Source organism: Melozone crissalis, unplaced genomic scaffold, assembly GCF_028551555.1.
Source record: "Melozone crissalis strain CALT ecotype California unplaced genomic scaffold, PUWL_Pcris_2 ptg000016l_1, whole genome shotgun sequence".
NCBI lineage: Eukaryota > Metazoa > Chordata > Aves > Passeriformes > Passerellidae > Melozone > Melozone crissalis.
The window spans coordinates 21,207,004-21,225,619 of NW_026535794.1; the positions used below are offsets into that span (position 1 = coordinate 21,207,004).

Below are 18,616 nucleotides of genomic sequence, written 5' to 3' on the forward strand. Positions count from 1 at the left end.
ACCACCATGGCAGATCTCATTTCCCATGCTAAATAATGCTACTCGTAGTCAGAGATTAAACTCACCACTTGGACTGAATAAGAAAAAAACCAACAGTTTGGGCAGGGGCTGAACTCTTTAAAAGACAAAATTGCAGTCTACAAAAGCTGTAGGTGGTACCAGATGGCCTTGTGATCAGAAGGTGTGACCAACACCGACATACAGCTACAAGTCTTTTTCAGTTTGCACAGTATAAGTTGTGCAAATCATACAGGGATACCGGAGGTGAAAATTCTTGCCTTAAGCAAGAAGTGAAGAGGCATATCCAGGCTCACTGGCTGCACTTCCTTTCTTTCCCCCACCTCCCCTCCCCTCCCTTTGAGAGAGCAGCAGGCATCACATCATTTCCTCCTGCCCTTGCAAGGGAGCTGGGATCTCCCACACCATTACCTCATCCTGAACTGATCCCCCTTAACAAATGCCTGGCTCCGTGCCTGCTGTCGCCCTTCAAAGGTCTCAGTCAAAATGTATTCATTGCACCAGCAATCTTTTGCCTGACTGCAGGGGCCTTAAAGAGCTCTGAGTCTGTTTTGTTCAATCCAGTGAATATATAGTTTTTTATATGATTTTTTTTGGTCAAGCACTGGAATGTGTAAGTTCAAGAAAGTCAATAACATAATGTAAACATATGCCTCTCATCGAGCCTGAGTAACCACTGCAGGCCAAATGTAACAAACAAGCCAGATTTATTTAGATTTAAATGTATTTAAACCAGAAAAGTAAAGATTTAATTAGAGAAGCAATGTCTTTTTATTCCTTACTCCCTACAGAGTATATACCTAGCCCCAAAACCTGAAAATCAAATCCTGAAATCGAGCTATTATTATATTTGAAAAGCAAACGGTTAAAAATGTTTGTGTCTGATCACTCTTCCAAATAATTTCAGCTACGTAAATTTTCCTGGTATAGAGTTCTTAGAAAATGACAAACTTGGTTTGATGTGGTTTTCTCTTCTAGTCTTGCAGATGTGTGGCATTATAAATGAAAATCATAGGCTTCCTTAGCCGTACTGGCACAGCCCAGCCGCTTCCTGGAAGCACCGCCTCTGTGGCTGACAGCTACTTTTACTGAGCAGCACTTCAGCAGAAATCAGCTCTGATAAATACCCTTCTGAAACAGAACATCCGATAAAGATTGACTTTGATACACTGCAAAAGGTTTTCAGTTTTATTAGTAACCTGCTGGGCCAATGGTTATGGAAGCAATAATTGATGCCATATGCTCTGAGGGATTTTTTTCAATTCACTGGTTGCATTGCAAGGGTATGACATGCCTCACATTCTTTCCTGGCCACAATGATTTCTGACCCAGAATATGAGCTTCCAGACAGCAGAGATGTTCATATGCTCTTCCTGATCCTCACTTGGGTGTTTAGTACGTTATACTGGACCTTTGGAAAAAAGAAGCATTTTTTGTTATTCAGCCATCAACATTGATATTTGCTTGTATGAAGTTTTGGCTGATTACTGTGAAGGCACTTTTAAACATGCAGTGTACAAGAAGAGGGAGGTTTTCCCTATTCTCTCTCCATTTTTTTAATATAGAGAAAATGCTCACAAAAACTTCCCAGCTTCAAGTCCACTACCTTTCATCACCCAGGGGTTACATTCATGGCCTGGACACAGCCCAGTGACAGGCACTGCAGACTGGCAGCCTCCTGTCACAGCTGGGGGTGAGCAGAGGCCCTGCTGGCTCTGCTCTGCTGTAAAGAGGAGGCCAGGGAGAAGACTCACATGTAACTGCTTATCGAGTTTTGTGTGCATTTTTTGAATTAGAGAAACAGAGCAGTGAAAATCTTTTCTTCTCACTTTGAGGGCAGGATTACATGGTCCAGTCATATTTTGTAATTTTGTTTTTCAGTTGCCAAGTACAATGCAGAATCTTAGAGAAGGGGGTGTGTTCCTGTGATGTTATTGTTCTTGTTCTTGATTGCTAATTGTAACATTTTTAACAATTCTAAAGCATTTTAAGAAGAGAAAATACTGCAGTGGTTGTGGTTTCTTGTTCTCTAACCACATGTAGCTGTTTCACTACATATTTGTTGTATTACCAAGGCAACAATTTCAGACCTGGCATGGTTATCTGTATCATACCACTCATCAGAGATGTGGGCAAACTCCAGAAACTTCTGCATTGAGGAAATGATGCTAGTTGGTAGGAGGCAGGAGTTTTCAAAGCTGTCTCAGTGAAAATGCAGATATCACATGCTTATGTCAATAACTTTAAAAATACCATTAAAAGATCAGTTTGCTTAAAATATATTTTTCTATAAATATATTAGAGTCAAGCAAATAGCTGTTTCATCAATGCATTATCATAGTTCTGTAGATGTGCCCATTTAGAACAAATTAGCATAATTTTAGAAAAGCCTTTCATTTCTTATTTAAAGCCAACTACATTGTGGAGCCATAATTGATACATGAAACAGCCCATACTTGTGTCCTAAAAAATGGAGAGTCCAGAGTTGGACTTTGGACTTCAACTCTGCTATTAATCTCCTCAGTTAATAAAATTTAATGTTCATGGACTTTTACAGGAATCCTATCCATCCTATATGCATGGAGAAGAGTAAAAAGGAGCTGCCACAATACCCAAATTTCAGTAAGTCAGAGATCCAATTGGGAAATTTTGCAGACATGTGGCTGCTTTGGGGTCACAAGATAAACTTTGAGCAACATTTAGCTCACCCCATGACAATGATAGCACATATTAGCAAGATTTTCTGAGTGAAGTATGAACAATTGCTTTCACAGGGCTCACCCTCTCTCTGCCATCATTCCGGGTTTTCCTCTGAGAAGCAAGATCTGAGTGGCCATGGATCTCAGCACTTCTGAGCCATTGCTCCTGTCTGAAACAAGCAGCATGCCTTAAATACTATTATCTAAGTTTGGATCCAGAAAGTATGGTTATTATTATGTTGACTTTACATTTTTAAAGTGAAGAACACTATAAGTAACTGTTTCCAGATTCCCTGTTTTCATTTTGTTCATTTTGGGGTTTTTTTGCAGCTGTCAATTAATAAAGAGAACCAGGTTAGGGCAGACACAGTTATACAGAATTATAAATGTGACTGCTGCCAGTTGTTAAAAAATGAGCACTAGGGAAGTTTTGGTGTTTTCCATTCTTTACAAGAGGAAGCCAATAAAATCCCAATCTAGTTTATTAATTTCTTTGTTGCCAGAGTGGAGGCATGTTGATCATATTCTCCAGTTTACTACACTGGAAGAGGAAGTAGGTGGAGGATTTCCCCTGAGCTGGGAATATTCTACTGCCACCAACCAGCACTGCAGAGACATCTCTGCTGCTTTTTCCATCTGACTCCACTTTTCCTATGTATGAATGGCAAAAATACCTTGGAGTCAGGGAAAGGAGAAGGAAAAGCAGGTCTCAGCCCTGTCTTCCTGTCTGGTATTAATCACTCCAGGTACTGGGCAGCTCCAAATACACGAACTGTTTGTGGCTGACTACAGCTCTCACTCCTCACAGTACCTGGCATTGCTGTCATCTGTAGCTTATGGGAATAGTAAAACAAGAAACTCAAACTCATTCATCAGCTTTACTGATTTCAATAGTCTAAAAGTTGCTTTTTTTTAAAATTTTCATCTTGCATCTATATTTTGAAGGGGTTCTACTAAAGTGTGTCTTCTTAGCTGATAACAACCTTGCTCTTTGTAACCCATCTTCATCATCTTGATCAGTTTTCTTCGGGGCCTTCAGCATCTTTGTCCCATGACTCATTTCTCCAGCAAGCACATTTCTAGTTTTGTTGCGCCATGCAATTTCATTTTCTCAGTTCTCCATCAACCTCCAATGCAGGAAACCTGCATGCAGCTGGTTGCAATGCCTGCTGCTCTCCTCTGGTGTCTCAGCTGCTGCCCTTCCTTTTGTGTGACAGACTTGGACTTCTTGTTTTTGTCACCTTCCATGTTTGACAAATAAAGCAGCAGCCCCAGACTCTGATAATGAAGATCCACACATGAATGACAGGTGAATGACAGCACTGTTTTGAAAAAACTGGCAAGGACTGATATTTTTACTTTGAAATTTTGTTTCTAATTCCACTGTTTTCCCCAGGTCATGCATCCTGTATTTTGAAGGAGTGCATTGAAAGGCAGCAGATTTACCTCTTTTTGCCCTCCAGTTTCAGCTAAAAATTCTTCCCCCACTTTAAGTCAAGAGGTGGGAGCTACTATGACATGCTGTATGAGACAGCTTGTAAGGAAAAAAGAACTACTCCTTAAACCCACCTTGTTTTTGACAGGTTTCTTACAACAATATAATTAAATCAAGAAACTAGTTGAGAAACATGTTCAGGTTTGGTTTGGGTGATTTTTAAATTTTTTTTTAATGTTTCATCTTCACTTTACAATCTGAATCTGCAAACTGAGGCGTAGGTGAATGTCTGCTTGACTGTGGTGGGTAACCCATGTAACAGTCTGTGACGTATTTACTCTGGTTTATATATATATATATCTATATATACATATGCGTGTGCACACACCACACGCATATGTATAAATATATATAAACCAGAGTGTATATATATATATAAAATACTTATATATAAAAGAATTATAAATATATACTTATATACACATGTATATATATATAAGTATATATATACATATGCATGTGCACACACCACACACACACACACACACACATATATATATATACGTACATAAACTATTTCTTTAAAAAGCGGATACTTTATGGGGCAACAGTGTCATTGAGTAGTCGTTTCCTTCTCAGTTTAGCAAGAAGCGTTGGGGCGAATAAGAGCAGTTTCATCAGTTATTTCCTTCTTTCCTGTGCGGCCTTTGAAAGGGCTTCTCGAAAACGGGCCCGCACACGTCCCCCCTCATGAGGGGCAGCTCCGCACACGTGTCCCCCCTCATGAGGAGCAGCCCCGCACACATGTCCGCCCTCACGAGGAGCAGCCCCGCTGCCACCCCGCACTGCCACTCTGTCCCTGAGCCGCCCGCACCGGCTTGGCCTGACCAAGCCCCAAGGGGGTCATGGCGGGCAGCGGGTGCCTGTCCCGCCCCTTCACTGCCAGGAGGGCGCAGGTGGCGGAGCCGCCCCACGGACACCTCAGGGGGCGGCAGGGCCGGCTGAGCCGGGGGCGGCCTCGTCCTGCGGGGCCGATCCCGCCCGTGGTTCCCCGAGCAACCACCAAGGCCAAGCCGCCGCCGCCGCTCCGGGGCGGCGCAGGCCGGGGGGAACGAAAGAGCGGCGGAACGGGCGGGCGGCGCTCGGGGAGGCGCCGGGCGGGCCGGCGGGCCGAGCATGGCGGCGCTGCGGGTGCTGGAGCTGTACAGCGGCATCGGGGGCATGCACCAGGCCCTCAGAGGTACCGGCGCGTCCCGCGGGGCTCCGTGCTGCCCGCCCTGCCCGGGACACCCCGCCCTCCGGGGCTCCGGCTTCTCCAGGGCGGGCAATGCAGGTTGCCCCTCTTCTCGATGGGGCGGGCGAAGGTGGCCTCTTTTCTCCCACAGCCCCTTCGCCAGCCCGGCGTGTGGCACCAGGAGCACGTTGGGACAGAAATTAGGGATCTCTGTTCCTTGTTGGGCCCAGGCAGCCGCTTCTGGAGAGGCCGTGATTTTGTGTTTGTTGTTATGTGTGTGTGTAATACAGAGGCGCCCCTGCTGCAGGGGGGATGGGGATCACTGGGATGCCCAGGATGATAACCACGAGCCAGGGTTTCCCACTGGCATCCACGTGGACTTGGCTTCCTAGCCCATAGTTAGGTGAACAGCTGAGCCATGCTCCAGTATGAGAGACCCTGACCATCTGAGGCTGGTGTAACGTTTCATGAACATGAAAATTAAATGTGGAATTTGAGCTGGTACAGAGGGTTCACACCAGCCCATGTTCCCAGGTGAGTTTTTGATCAGGCACAAGGAACCCTGGAGCTCAATTTGCTGAATGGTTGAGGCACAGCCTGGGTGACCTTCAACAGGTCCTGTTGACTCTCGGTGAATTGGCTTCCCCAAATTAAAAATTGAGTTTGGGCTATTGATTTCTGTTGTAAAGTACTCTGGACCTTATTACTTTGAATCCATGTTTCAACACACATTAGTATAACTTATGATAATCACCATAATAATTTTAACTGTAACTACAATGCTTCACATCTTTCAGTCTTCAGGAGCATTTGCAGACAGCATTGTCATAAAAACATCAGGTGGAAACTTGCCTTATCTTGCTATTTTTCCAGGGAGCTATGAAATATTAAGACTATGCTTACAGTGTGAAATCTGTTTAGCATCATTTATTTACCTAAAACACACTCAGAGTTGTCAGAGTGGCATTTTTCCTACTATCCTGTTTTTGCTTGAATGTGTCTAAGTGCTTTATTTATGAACATATATATATAACATATATTTTAATGTATTTATTATTTACAAATACACAACAAAATAGGTTCCTACATGGTTCCTAACCACTTGTTTTGAGGATGTATCTTCCTTATTTCCAGAGACATTCTTAGAATATTAAGAGGCAAGTATAGCTTTGTCTGGAACTGCACATTTTTGAGTTTTTGTAGAGTAAAAATAGAGTTTTATGCCTTGTGTGTAGTATACACACTAATGGTAATATGCTCCTTTTCTGGTAACCAGATTCCTGAAGTGATGGCAAGCTACCCATGTTGTATTGTAGACAATTTCCATATTTCCATAGAAAGTGGACTGGTTCCTGAAAGTTAGCCTACACCATGCTTCCTTCACTCTTTACTGAATTATCTAGCTGTGTTCTTGCCATAATAATGGATGTCTTGGGGCAGTTCAGTAGTGTGCTGCAATGTTTAGTAAATTATAATGCTAGATGTGATGTCCTGTGAGTTTCCACCTGTGAAAACATCACTTGCAACTCAGTAAATACTTAAAGGGTGGGAGTGTTTGGAATGCCTCATTAGATTATCAGAAGATTGTCAACTTTTATCCAAAAGATACACAGAATTAGTGATGCCCCAGTGGATAGTTGCTACAAATATGAAGCCTTGAAATCATGTCACCTAATGATGTGGTTTGGAGACTGAAGGACTTAACCAAACCCCTTGTATTATTTCCTGAAAAGGTGAATTTACTTCCATGTTTTCTGTTTCTGGACTTGCTGAACACAACTGATTCAGTGTCAGTCTCATGTAATTTCTGTTCTTGTGGGTTTGCATTTGACTGAAGAAATTTCGGTAGGTATGAACAGTGAGACTGAGATTTTTCTGTAGTGGTATCAGCCAAAGCAGATAAAGGGACTGTAAGTAAGGACATTTAGTTTATGAATTGTGTAAATGTCCCTAATTAGTTCAAAATGGTCAGGTACCAATTGAAATTTGCAAAGTGGATAGACACAAAGCTATTTGCATTACAGTTGGTATAATATTTTTCAGTCTGGGTGCTAATGTTTCTGGGAAGCATATGGGAGTTCATCCCATAAGCATTTTTTTGTTGTGTTGTCTCAGGAAAGGTCCAAACCATTCACTTCTAAATGAAAATCTTGTTTGGAGTCTTATTAAAAGTAACAGTCAGGCAATTTGATTAAAAGATGTCCTAAAAATTTGCAGTAAGTATTTAATAACAGGTTATTATATAAAACTGTTTTTGATGAACTGGATTTCATTTGGGAGCAGAGATATACTTGGGCATTTGATAATTTCTACTGGTTTTTAATGTCCTTTGGACATCTGGATTCAGTTTTCTTACACAGTTTATGAAGGAACAGAGTGAAGGGGCATTGAAGTGTTTGCTTTTACATGCAAATAAAACAGAAAAGAAGTGAATGTTCCTCTGTAAGTACTTTAATAATGTGTTTCTTATATGTTTTTGACCTATATGTGTACATGAAACCATGCTGTTTGAAAAAGTCTCTGATCCTGTCCTCCATTTAGCCAGTGGCAGATTGTTCAGCATCTTCTTTTAAATTGTGTATAGAAATATTAGAAGGGTTGTGGGTTTTTTTTTCTATATAAATATGAAGTTTGAAAGAAAGGCCTCCATTGTTCCAGTGCTTCCATATGCCAGATGCACAACAGATGAGGATTATGTATAATAACATGTTATCTTAGTATGGTTTCTAGTGATTCTATAAGCAAAGAAAAATAGTAGGAAGATGTAGAAAACAGAGGGAGCATGTGGTATTTCAGTGGCAGCATCCTGGGAAAGCCTTTTTCTACAAAAGGGATTCTGCAATTCTTGCAGGCTAGTTCCTGGCCATGTCATGGGTCAATTATGGTTAACTCGGCTGGTCCAGCTTTTCTGTGAAATTGCCAGTGTTTCAATTGGCAAATAGGTATTTCTCAGGAGATCTGATGCCTCCTTTTGTACCTTGATGCCCTTCTTGGCTGTGATCTTTCAAAACTTGCAATAGGATAGCTTGCAGGATGAAGATGGTTGTTGTTTTGGCAGTTGTAATTAATGCAGAATGCATTTGGCACCAAATAGAATGCAGTTGGTTTTGAGATTGTCTTTGTCTACAGGAAAAAATAATTGCATTTTCACATATTGATGGAAGTTTATAGTCTCTTGTGTTTCTCTGTAAAGATTACATAGAAATTTTGAGTACATAGTTTCATAGTTGAATCACATTCTTTTTAGACTGAACTAAGGTTTCAGTCTAAAGCTGAAGAAGAAAAATCCTGGGGATTGTCTAGCTCTGTGTTGGTACTTTAGCTGTAGATATATCAGCACATGTAGAATTTCTGGTTTTAGATTTTGAATGCTTTATAATAATATTTTCACACCAAAGACTTTTTGATATCTATATCTTTTGATAAAGATATCATCAAAAGATGGTAAAGTTGAGCTTAGTTAAAGTCAGAAATCAGGGAGTCTCTTCATATTCACACTCTTGAAAGATTGAGACAGCTAAGGGATGAAAGGGTATTTCTTTCTTCTTCCCACTCTGTAACCCAAGCCTTTTGGGATTTATAAAGTTTGATGTTTAAGTCAAATATGTCTAAATCTATGATAATTTTTGTGTGAGTGAGTGAATTTGTTCTTTATAAAGTGCAGAGTTTCTGCAGTGAAAAATAGTGTTTTATTTTTAGAAAATCTATGGCTACATATTCATTTCCTTAGCAACTTTCCATGAAACAAACAGCCTGCTCTTCCTCCTTCCCAACTAAAACAAACCTAAACTGGCTTATTAATTTAGGCAGTTTTCCCATGAAAACTGGGTTCCATGTCTCTGCCACAAGCATTTGTAATCTGCCAGGTCCCTGAAAAAAGTCCTCTTGCACGAAACACTAAAGGACATATTCTAAAAAATACCATAAATTTGCAGTGATGAAGTTGATGATATTTTTCCTCTGCAATTGTTATATTTCAATTTGCAGAGTAACAACTTTTGTCTCTTGTTCTCTGTTATGCATTGTCCGTTCACTTTATTTGATTGGCTCTGTGAGTTGCACAGCACAGTAAACTGGTGTGTGTATTTACACTGGGCAAAGCTATCCCACCAGGAGAGGCAGAGGAGACAAAACTGGCTTTGACATTCAGCACAATGCAAAACAAAAGTATTGCTGGTTTGAGCGAGTTTTTACACCTAAACTCAATTTAATGCTTCCCCAAAATATAGCTCTTTGTAGCATGGGATGGTACCAGTTGTGCCATAATGTAAGTTTATAAAGTTTATATGGCTTACCATGATTGAATCCTTTACAAATAGAGCAGTGAAAGGAGTTGCTAGGTATCTTGCAGGACCCCAGTATCAAGTTTGCTGATGGTTGTGTTCACTGTAGCCATGGACAGGTCAGGCTAATCACTTCAGCCAAGAGCTGACACTCAGAAATTAAGTCTTTGCTCTCTGTTTTAAAAGGAAACAGGACTGACAAAACTTGTGACTAATCTTCCCTTTTCCATCTGTTTCCATATACCTGTCAGAAAAGATAATTGTTCTGACTCCTATTTTCCAATATACTGAAATCCACCAAACTGCCCTTGCTGTAACACAGTGTATTTCATGTGTTCTGTTGACATTGATGGCTCTATTGCAAATTACAGTAGTGAATATAAACAGATCTATGTTAATTTTAAGGTCTGCAGAAACACGTGACAAAGGAATCAATTCTAAAGAGGAAAAGGACAGATATTGTAATGTCAGAAATTTTATTTCTGGCATTTGAAGGTGACACTCTTTGAGTTTACTGTTTCAAATCAGAAGCTAATGCACACATCCTGTCTTTCTTTGTTTCGAATGCATCTCCTTCCAATCCTTACAGCAGTGTCCCTTTCTCTCAAAAATGACAACTCCATACCTGAAAGGGATTGTAAGCATTGTATGTTCAATAAAGGAGAGAACAGGGACTCAAAGTTTGATTGCTGCCTCTTTAGGCAGTTTAAGTAACAGTCAAAGAGTTTCTACTGTCTGGGTTCGAGTGGTTTGAAGCTTTAAGTGTGAAATCAGTACATTGCTAATATGATGATGCAAATTTGATTTCACCTGCTTTCAGCCAAGAGAAAATATTACAATCTAGTCTGCCTAAAAATAAGTCATAACACCTCCACCATATCTGTAGCTTCCATTTGAACCATGTCATCTTGCTCAGAAATGAAAAATGTCAGTTCAAAAACTGGTGTTGAGGAATCCTGCAAATCATGTATTCCAGCAGCCAGGTAGTTTCACTTAGGAAATGTGTATTATTTTTCTTTAGTCTGAATAAAATGATGCTGTTTCCTGCATTGTCATAATTCTCTGAAATATCTGTGTTTTGAAGATTGGATGTACTTCTTTGAGGGGGATAAAAAAAAAATCTCCAGAGCTGTGTCTGTTTCTGTATTGAAGTTTTGTTATGTATTTTGGGGAGTTGATTTAACATCCCACCAAGTCAGCGATTCCTGAGTTGGTTTTGTGCCTTTTGTCAGTGGGGATAGTTAAACACAGTCTTGATTCTGTTTTTCTTAGATTCTGCTTTCAGGCTTTTTTATGATGCATTCCTTATAGTAATTTTCAAGTAGTAAATGTAATTGCTATAGAAAAGCAGAATATCACAGTTTGACATAAAGGAGAAGTTCTTTAAAAATGTTGCATTTTGACATTGTTTGAAATTTAGACAAGCTTTTCTTTGTTAGGTTGGATGTGTGAGAGCTGCTTGTCTGCTCTAGCTCCTTCGTGCGTTTCCAGGGCATTTCCACACAAATATGCTTAATCAGCTTTTATAGGGAGTCTGTTCTCTAACAGGAATTCCCAAGCGAGCTGCAACTTTGAAATGAAATGGAGGAGAAGCTTTGAAAAAGTTATCAGGTCTTTGAATTAGGAAGAGGGGATCTCAGGTGGAGTACTTCAGGAAAAGTTCCTGTCCTTTTTCTATGCTGGTTTACATCTCTGCTTTAGACTGAACATTGTATTGCAAGGGGATTCAATAGGTTACTATTAGCTGTGAGTTCTCTTCCAAATCTCCAGGCTTTTGGGCCTGTGAAGTCCTCAGTTGCTAGTTTTTCTTGTAGGCATGCAGAGGGATATTGAATGGATGGCAGTAAAAAAACAAGTGTTTGAATCATGAGTTCTGAGAGAAAGCACACAGCTTGCCTTCCCCATTGCCCTTTTAAAACTATGTATTAATTTAGATAATAATTTGAGGGTCTTGATTTTGTTAACTTCATTTTTCTTCTGCAGTACCTGGAAAACACAGTAAGAGTTAGCTTGTTAGGGCAATGTGTTTTAAGAACTGAAGGAGTGAGTGAGAAAAGTGGTCTCTAACAGTATTGGAAGTTTGTCCTTAGATGCTGCAGCTTTGATTTAGGAAGATGGAAGTGTTGGTTCTTGAGCATGTTTTTAAGTTGACATACTCATCCAGCTTTCTTTTCACGCTAGGTGTCAGTGTTAACTTACCTGTTCTGTAATCTCAGGTATAGTCAGGCTATTGTCCCTGTGCATACACCTGTATTGAGTTCTCAGTTACAACTTCTGGTCAAAAGGTCAAGACAGCAATGGCAAACAGTGATTTGTATGCTGACCCTTAATGGTCTGTAAGTATTTATCTTGTGAAAAACCTTGTCTTTTTGCCCTTGATTGCATCAAGTAAACCTGGAAGGACCAGCCTGGTCCTTGTTAAAATGTCTGCTACAATCTTTTCAATACCCAGATTTCTCTTTCATCTTAGTTTTGGCTAAGACAGCCTTGAAAACCTGAAAGATAGTAGATGGATGGTAACTGCATTATTCAAAATTAAGTCCACTGGGATCATCCCAGTTGGGCTTTCATCCTCTCAAACTGTAAATAATTAGCTGACTAGCAGTAATTCATGCAGTGTCTCATAAGGTCATTTGTTAATGTGTTACTTGAGCATATTGTGAGATTATTCAAAGGCATGTGGCTAATTTGCCTTGTTTCTTTTGGTCTACAAAAGCTTTTTTAAAGTTGCCTGTGTTTCAGGTGATGCTTTGTAATGCTGACCATAATGTAAATATCCTGGTGGTTGATACTGATCTTGGGTATCAGGAGGTTGGGTCACTTCTCTGCCTGCAGCTGTGACAGTGACCACAGCCCGTCTTCTTGGATAAAAAGCCTCAGTGAAGGTATTGTGTTTAGTAATAACAAGTAGTGTGCCATGATGAGCAATGGAGTAAACATTGCTCTTTTTATCTCTTTAGCTTCTGTAGAACCTATTGCTCTCTTACTTTATAAATTAACAGTTGTTTATTTACATTCTTTTTAGTGTATTTTTATTTCAGGGTTTTAGCTGTGAGTTTGTTACACTGTCCTCTCTTCAATAACACCTCTGTCCAAGAGAGGAGAAGCTGCCAAGTTTGGTATTTTGGGACCTTTAACTCAAAGGAGGCAGCTGATGAGTTTGAGGCCTAAGGCTTTACTGAAATGTAAGCACAAATGTTTTTCAGACAGCTTAAATTTTTATTGGAAGAGTAGACATGTATCAAATATATGGGTGCTGTTTTTTCATAATGAGAAGTAGTACGCCTCTGAAACAACACACTTATTTCTTGTAAGTTGTCAGAGGATAAGGCAGTGGCAGTGGGGCTTGGCAGGATTGACTCAGGATTCCTGTAGCCAGGAGCTTGCTACCACAGAGACCTGCACAGAGGTGGAAATGTTGCAGAGGTGCACCCTGCAACATCTACTTTAGCTTCCATTTTTGGATATATAAAGAAAAGCAGTATTGCCCATATGATTAGAAAAACAGTATATTTTTTGTACAAAGTTTCAAAGACAGCACAGCAGAATTTGATTGTGTAATTTGCCTTTTGTTTTTTAGCGATGCTGTAACACAGCTGAGCAAATACATTTTTCTAAGAGTAGTAAAGAGATGCTAGAGTTTTCAAATTATTTTTTTTTTAATTTTAGAAAGCTGCACATATGCAGAAGTTGTAGCTGCTGTTGATGTGAACACTCTTGCCAATGATGTTTATAAGCACAACTTTCCCAGCACACCATTATGGGCAAAGACTATTGAGGTGAGTAATTAAGGGGTTTTATACTGTGGTCTTGCATTTGTAAGATGTGAGTTGCTTTCACTGCCTTTATTAATAACAAAAGAAACAGAAATATTATTATGAAAAAGCAGTTTTGCAATAACTGATGGCTTGTACTGTTTGCTTGTTGAAGTAAGAGGGATTTCATACTGCAGGCTTTTCCAGAAAGTCTTGCCTTCTGCATGAAGAAAGGTTATATAAATGACAAGGGGAATGCTTACCATCAGTAAAAGAATGACAAAAATCATATTTTTAGATTAAAAAAATATTTTCATGTACTTTGAAAAATTTTAATTAAATTACTTGGGGGCATGCCTTTATTTTGAAGTTATAGTTGGGCTCTGAGAAACACAACAAAATCTATTGAGCTGAACACTCTTGAATCTTTTTTAATTGTCTCAATAGATAAAATGTTTTAGGAATTCTGTCACTTGCCAAATTATTTGTAAAATAACTAAGTAAAATTGGATTAAAGTTGTCTGTTTTAATAGATGAGAGGCAAGCTAGGCATGGAGTTTTGCTTGGATTGAGTTAGAAATTACTGTATACTTCTTAATCTTCTTTTATGGTTTTACAACATGGCAGTAATAGATACTGTGTCTGTTTTAAGACACCAGCTTAAGTAAGAGTTAAATAGGTGGCTAAAGGTTAAATGCTTATTCAGCACTCAATAATAACTGGCTAAGTGATAGTTTTATAATGGAAAAAGAAAATTAATCTTTGCCTGTATCATTTTATAGTAGACAAGAGCAGATTATTAGTCAGTGACACCTTCTTCAAATATAATGGAATAAAACCAGCAGCTTTTGTCTAGCTTTTTGAGGGTAGCTATATTACATTTGCTGTATAGGTATCCCTCAGAATATGTAAGGAGTCATTTCTTGGTCCAAGTCATAGTTACTTGATCATTGTCCTTCTTTCCTCCTGGCCCTTTATGTGTTGATCTAGTGTTGCTGAAAACTTAGTTTAGAGGAATTTCTACCTGTGTAATTAATTCCTGCCACAGACCTAATTCTTTCCTTTCTAAGCAGGATTGTCTTTGTAGAGAATTACAGCCATACAATATCTTTGACTAATTTGTATAGGGGAAAAACTGTGAAATAAACTTTATATGGTGCATTGCCAGTGAGCCCCTAAGAGCTAAACCCCATAGTTTGGATGCATAAAAATTATCATATTTACACTTGAGCTACTTTTCTTCTTAGATGTTTTTACACATATTTTGAGTATGGGAACACTGTTTTGATGTACAAAGACTTCATATCTGAGTAATGATACTTTATTTTCAGGAGAAATAACAGGTGAGTATCTGCTGAAAGAACCACTGCACACCTCAAAGAATGAGCAGCTAAAAACCTCAAGATTATGTATAGATGCTAACCTTATTAGTGTTTTGTTTCATATGAAGAGCAGTGAATGGATATTTATGTTTTGTGGTTTGCCAAGGTAGGAAAGATTTTGAAATTACTAGGTCAAATGAGAGATTAGGTAGTTTTTTGCTAAATGAAGCATACTGGAAGTAAGAGGGCTCGTTTGATCTGAAAGATAACTTGGGAATTTCATACAATTCACAACACTTAACATTCTTCTATTTTTTTCTGTTTTCAGGGAATAACACTGAAAGAATTTGACAAATTATCTTTTGATATGATTTTGATGAGTCCTCCCTGTCAGCCTTTTACAAGGTAGGTACAGCACACTTGGGAAAAAAATGCAGTTATTGCTGTATATTGCACTTTTATACTGTATATGGTCAAAGGAGAAATGTTATCAAGACATAGTGACACTGTGTGTGTGATCTGTGATCTTTCTCTTCTTAAGCAAATGTTTTGTAGCTCTGTTCACCATGGTGTTTACTGAGGTGAAAGAAATGCAGCAATTTGCATCTTAATTGTTGATCACATTTCTTGCATATGTATGTATTAATTCAGTTTAAGTTAAGTAAGCTTCTTACAGCACCAATTTTGTGAACTGTATTATTCTTCTGTTAGTAAAATTTAGTGTTTGGGAGTCCTGCCTTTGCTTTTAGATTTCAATCTAATATTTTCCTGGGCCAAGCCCAGAAGGAGGATTGGAATTTCTGAGTTCTGCCTGAGACTTAAGAGTATAATCTGATTTTATTTGTACTTTGAAAATTGCAAATGCACACAAACAATTTATTCTGAAGAATAATTCTATTTTAGCCAAGACCAGAAGGATAATGGCTTTGAAATGATTTTGTGGATGATAAAGAGAAATATCTTGCTGATTAGGGACTGAATTTACTGAGATGTTATTTGTCAGATTAATTTGTAATTTAAATCATTTGACAGCAGTGACCAGTGGGATAAGATTCTAGTAACTGCACTCATGCAAAGTAGTAGCTTCATGAAAAAAATCTGTTGATGGTGATAATAATGATTGTGTAAGAAAGTGTATCTTACTGAATGTTCTAAGACTGAAAAGAAATCCCTGTAAAGTGGTGCTGATCTGTACAAATGAATAATTGCAAACCTATGATGTATATAGGAAATATTTCAGATTTTTTTTCTTTATAATATAATGAAAAGAAAAATCTGTGTATGACTGATTGATTAATTTAGATACATGTTAAAGCTCTTCTACAAAGCTTTGATTCTTTTTTTATGAGTTAATACAAGTATAAACTAGGGAAACACAGGCCTGGAATCATTATCATTTTTGTAACCTACATAATCTTTCCAGTTTAGTGTTACAAAATTGCTTCCAAAGTTATTCATGTGGGGCTCCATCCTGCTAAATGGTGAACAATGAGGCTTTAATTCATAGAAATAATTTAATATATTCAGTGCAAAGTAGCAGGGTATTCCCAGAAACCCAGTGGGGGTTTTTTGTTCATTCAGAGCCAAGTATGTTCAAAGGCTTTGCTGGACAAGACCAGAATGCTAAAGCCTTTGCAGACTGAGGAGTGGATTTCATTACTGAATGCTTCAATTTTAACTTTGCTGTGAACTGATGGATTCCAGGGGCAGACTTTCATTCCTTAGAGCATCTCTCAGGACACTGCCTCTGTGAGCAGGTCCTCCTGTCTGTATGTGATGCCTTTGCAGAATTCTCTTTCAAAACTCAAAGCAAAGTGCCAGCATTCTGTAGAAAAATGTAACTCAAATGTCAGTGAGTAATACACCGGCATTTCTTTATTCTTTCTTAGAACTGGCCTGCAAGGTGACGTGTCTGACCCACGGACCAAGAGCTTTCTCTATATCCTTGATATTCTCCCAAGGTATAAATGAACTTCTACCTCCATGGTAAAGCCCCTTTTGTAAATAGGCTTTGTTGTAACTAGGTCTTCTCTATTTCAGTGAGACAAGATATCTGTAATGTTTTAGAGAGATACTGTTGGTGTTGTGTTGTATTCTGTGTTTCTTTTCACATGATCATATGTATCTTACATATACTTGTATTTTACTAATGCTGTAATCACTTCATTGATGCTGTATATGCTTTCATTGTCTGGTTTCCTTCTCATTGCATGTCTGTTTAAACTGTGCCTACACAATAAATGAAAAGAAAGAGTTCTTTTCAGTTCAACATCAAATTTGCATTGATTTCACATAGAAACAGGAGTAGGTAATATAGTAGTTTGTCTATTGGTCTCATGGAAACATGAAAGGTTTTTAAAATATTGGGTTACAAAAGCTTAGATTCAACATATAGTCATTTTTTTGAAGAGGTACCATTTGAAAATTGGTTTAAGTGTGCTATTGACTGTACAATGCAATGCATCTTGCAACCAGTTCTTTCTTAAAGTCTCTGTTCTTTTTGGTGCTGCTTCTAGATATCTTAGGGCAGATTGTGTATTTTTGGATTGGTAGTACAATCTCTTGTTTGGAGTAGTAATACTAAAGAATTTGAATAGCACTGCATTGTCTGGACAGTGTCCTTGAATTCGTCTGTCATTTTTTGCCTGGTCAGACCTCAGTTCCTAATAAAACAGCCATAATTATTTGTTTTATTGGCAGTCTTGCTTCACCTGGAGACTAGGACAGCTGTTACCTATATATTACTCCATTAGTTCATCTTGCTGTCAGGGTTGGAGAAGGACAGATGAATGTTTGGTGTCTCTTTTACTCTTTTTTTTTGTTTTGTTTTGTTTTTTTTTAATGAATGCTTTCAACACAGAAGGAAGCCAGTACCAAAAAGCCTTTCTTTCAAACTGCTGTTAGCACTGGGAAAAAAGAGTGTTCATCCTTGTTCTGGAAACTTTATACAGCCAACAACATTGAATGGAACTGTGGCTTTGCCCTTGTCATGAGCAGAGAGAGAGCAATGACACAGAAGGGCTGAGTGGCTTGGCAGGGCCATACTACATAAGAAATCTGTGACAGACAACACAGAACAAAACACAGATTCTGTAGCCCAGTAAGTTAGACAATTCCTAGGTAAAAAAGAATGGGTATTACTACTCCCCTGCTTCTGTCAGAGACACAAAATTAGGGAGAGAATGTGGGTTGTTTAGAAGTTGCAAAGGATGTCTTTTGTGGAACAAGAAATGTAACACAAACTGATCTGTTTCAAACTGATCTGTTAAAATGAAAATGAAACCAGGCAGGTACTTGAGGAAGTTAATAATTTGTCAGAATAATAGTATCTCCCATATCCTTAAGGGCATCGTGACCTGGGGATTCCTTTCCATTAAACTGAAATATGGTTAAGAGGCTGGCTGCTTTTGGACATTATAGTGCATTAATATGGAAGTACTGCTTCCCAGATAGTGTGGACATAGCTGGATTAACAGCAGAAGCTTTTCCTTCTCAAAACCAAAGCTTTAGACACTCCAGGACCTACATTTTTATCATGACGATGCAAAGGACCTGGGCTTGGCTGTCTGACTTTTATCTCAACACCCCAGGAGACACTGCTAATGTTCCTTATCTCCCTGGGGAGGGTTCTTGAAACAGCACCCACTCTAAGCAGTCACTAGGAGGTTCAACATGATGGCTTCTGTAGAGTTTCTCGATTCCAGTGGATTTGTGTTTTACTAAGATAGCACTTACATGTTTTTTGAATATGATACATTTGGGAGACATTGAGTATGGAGTACTTCAGCCTCAAAAAAGGAAATTCTTAATGTAGAAATTATCCCTTTACATTCTAAATTGCTATGATATGCATGCAGTTTATGAAAAGTG

The 18,616-nt window shown here is 38.8% G+C and overlaps 1 protein-coding gene across 2 annotated transcripts in view; it reads left to right on the plus strand.

Annotated features, from left to right (window-relative positions):
- The first annotated feature begins 5,321 nt into the window (after positions 1 to 5,321).
- Positions 5,322 to 18,616, plus strand: part of TRDMT1 (tRNA aspartic acid methyltransferase 1) — a 28,866-nt gene continuing 15,571 nt past the window's right edge. The window contains exons 1-4 of one of the 2 annotated variants that reach the window (XM_054274257.1): positions 5,322 to 5,392; positions 13,339 to 13,448; positions 15,075 to 15,151; positions 16,636 to 16,707. In XM_054274257.1, the coding sequence (XP_054130232.1) occupies positions 5,329 to 5,392; positions 13,339 to 13,448; positions 15,075 to 15,151; positions 16,636 to 16,707 (323 nt within the window). In that variant the 5' untranslated portion in view covers positions 5,322 to 5,328. Of the gene's footprint in view, positions 5,393 to 13,338; positions 13,449 to 15,074; positions 15,152 to 16,635; positions 16,708 to 18,616 lie in introns of those variants that run through there. The other variant, XM_054274258.1, reaches the window with a different exon arrangement.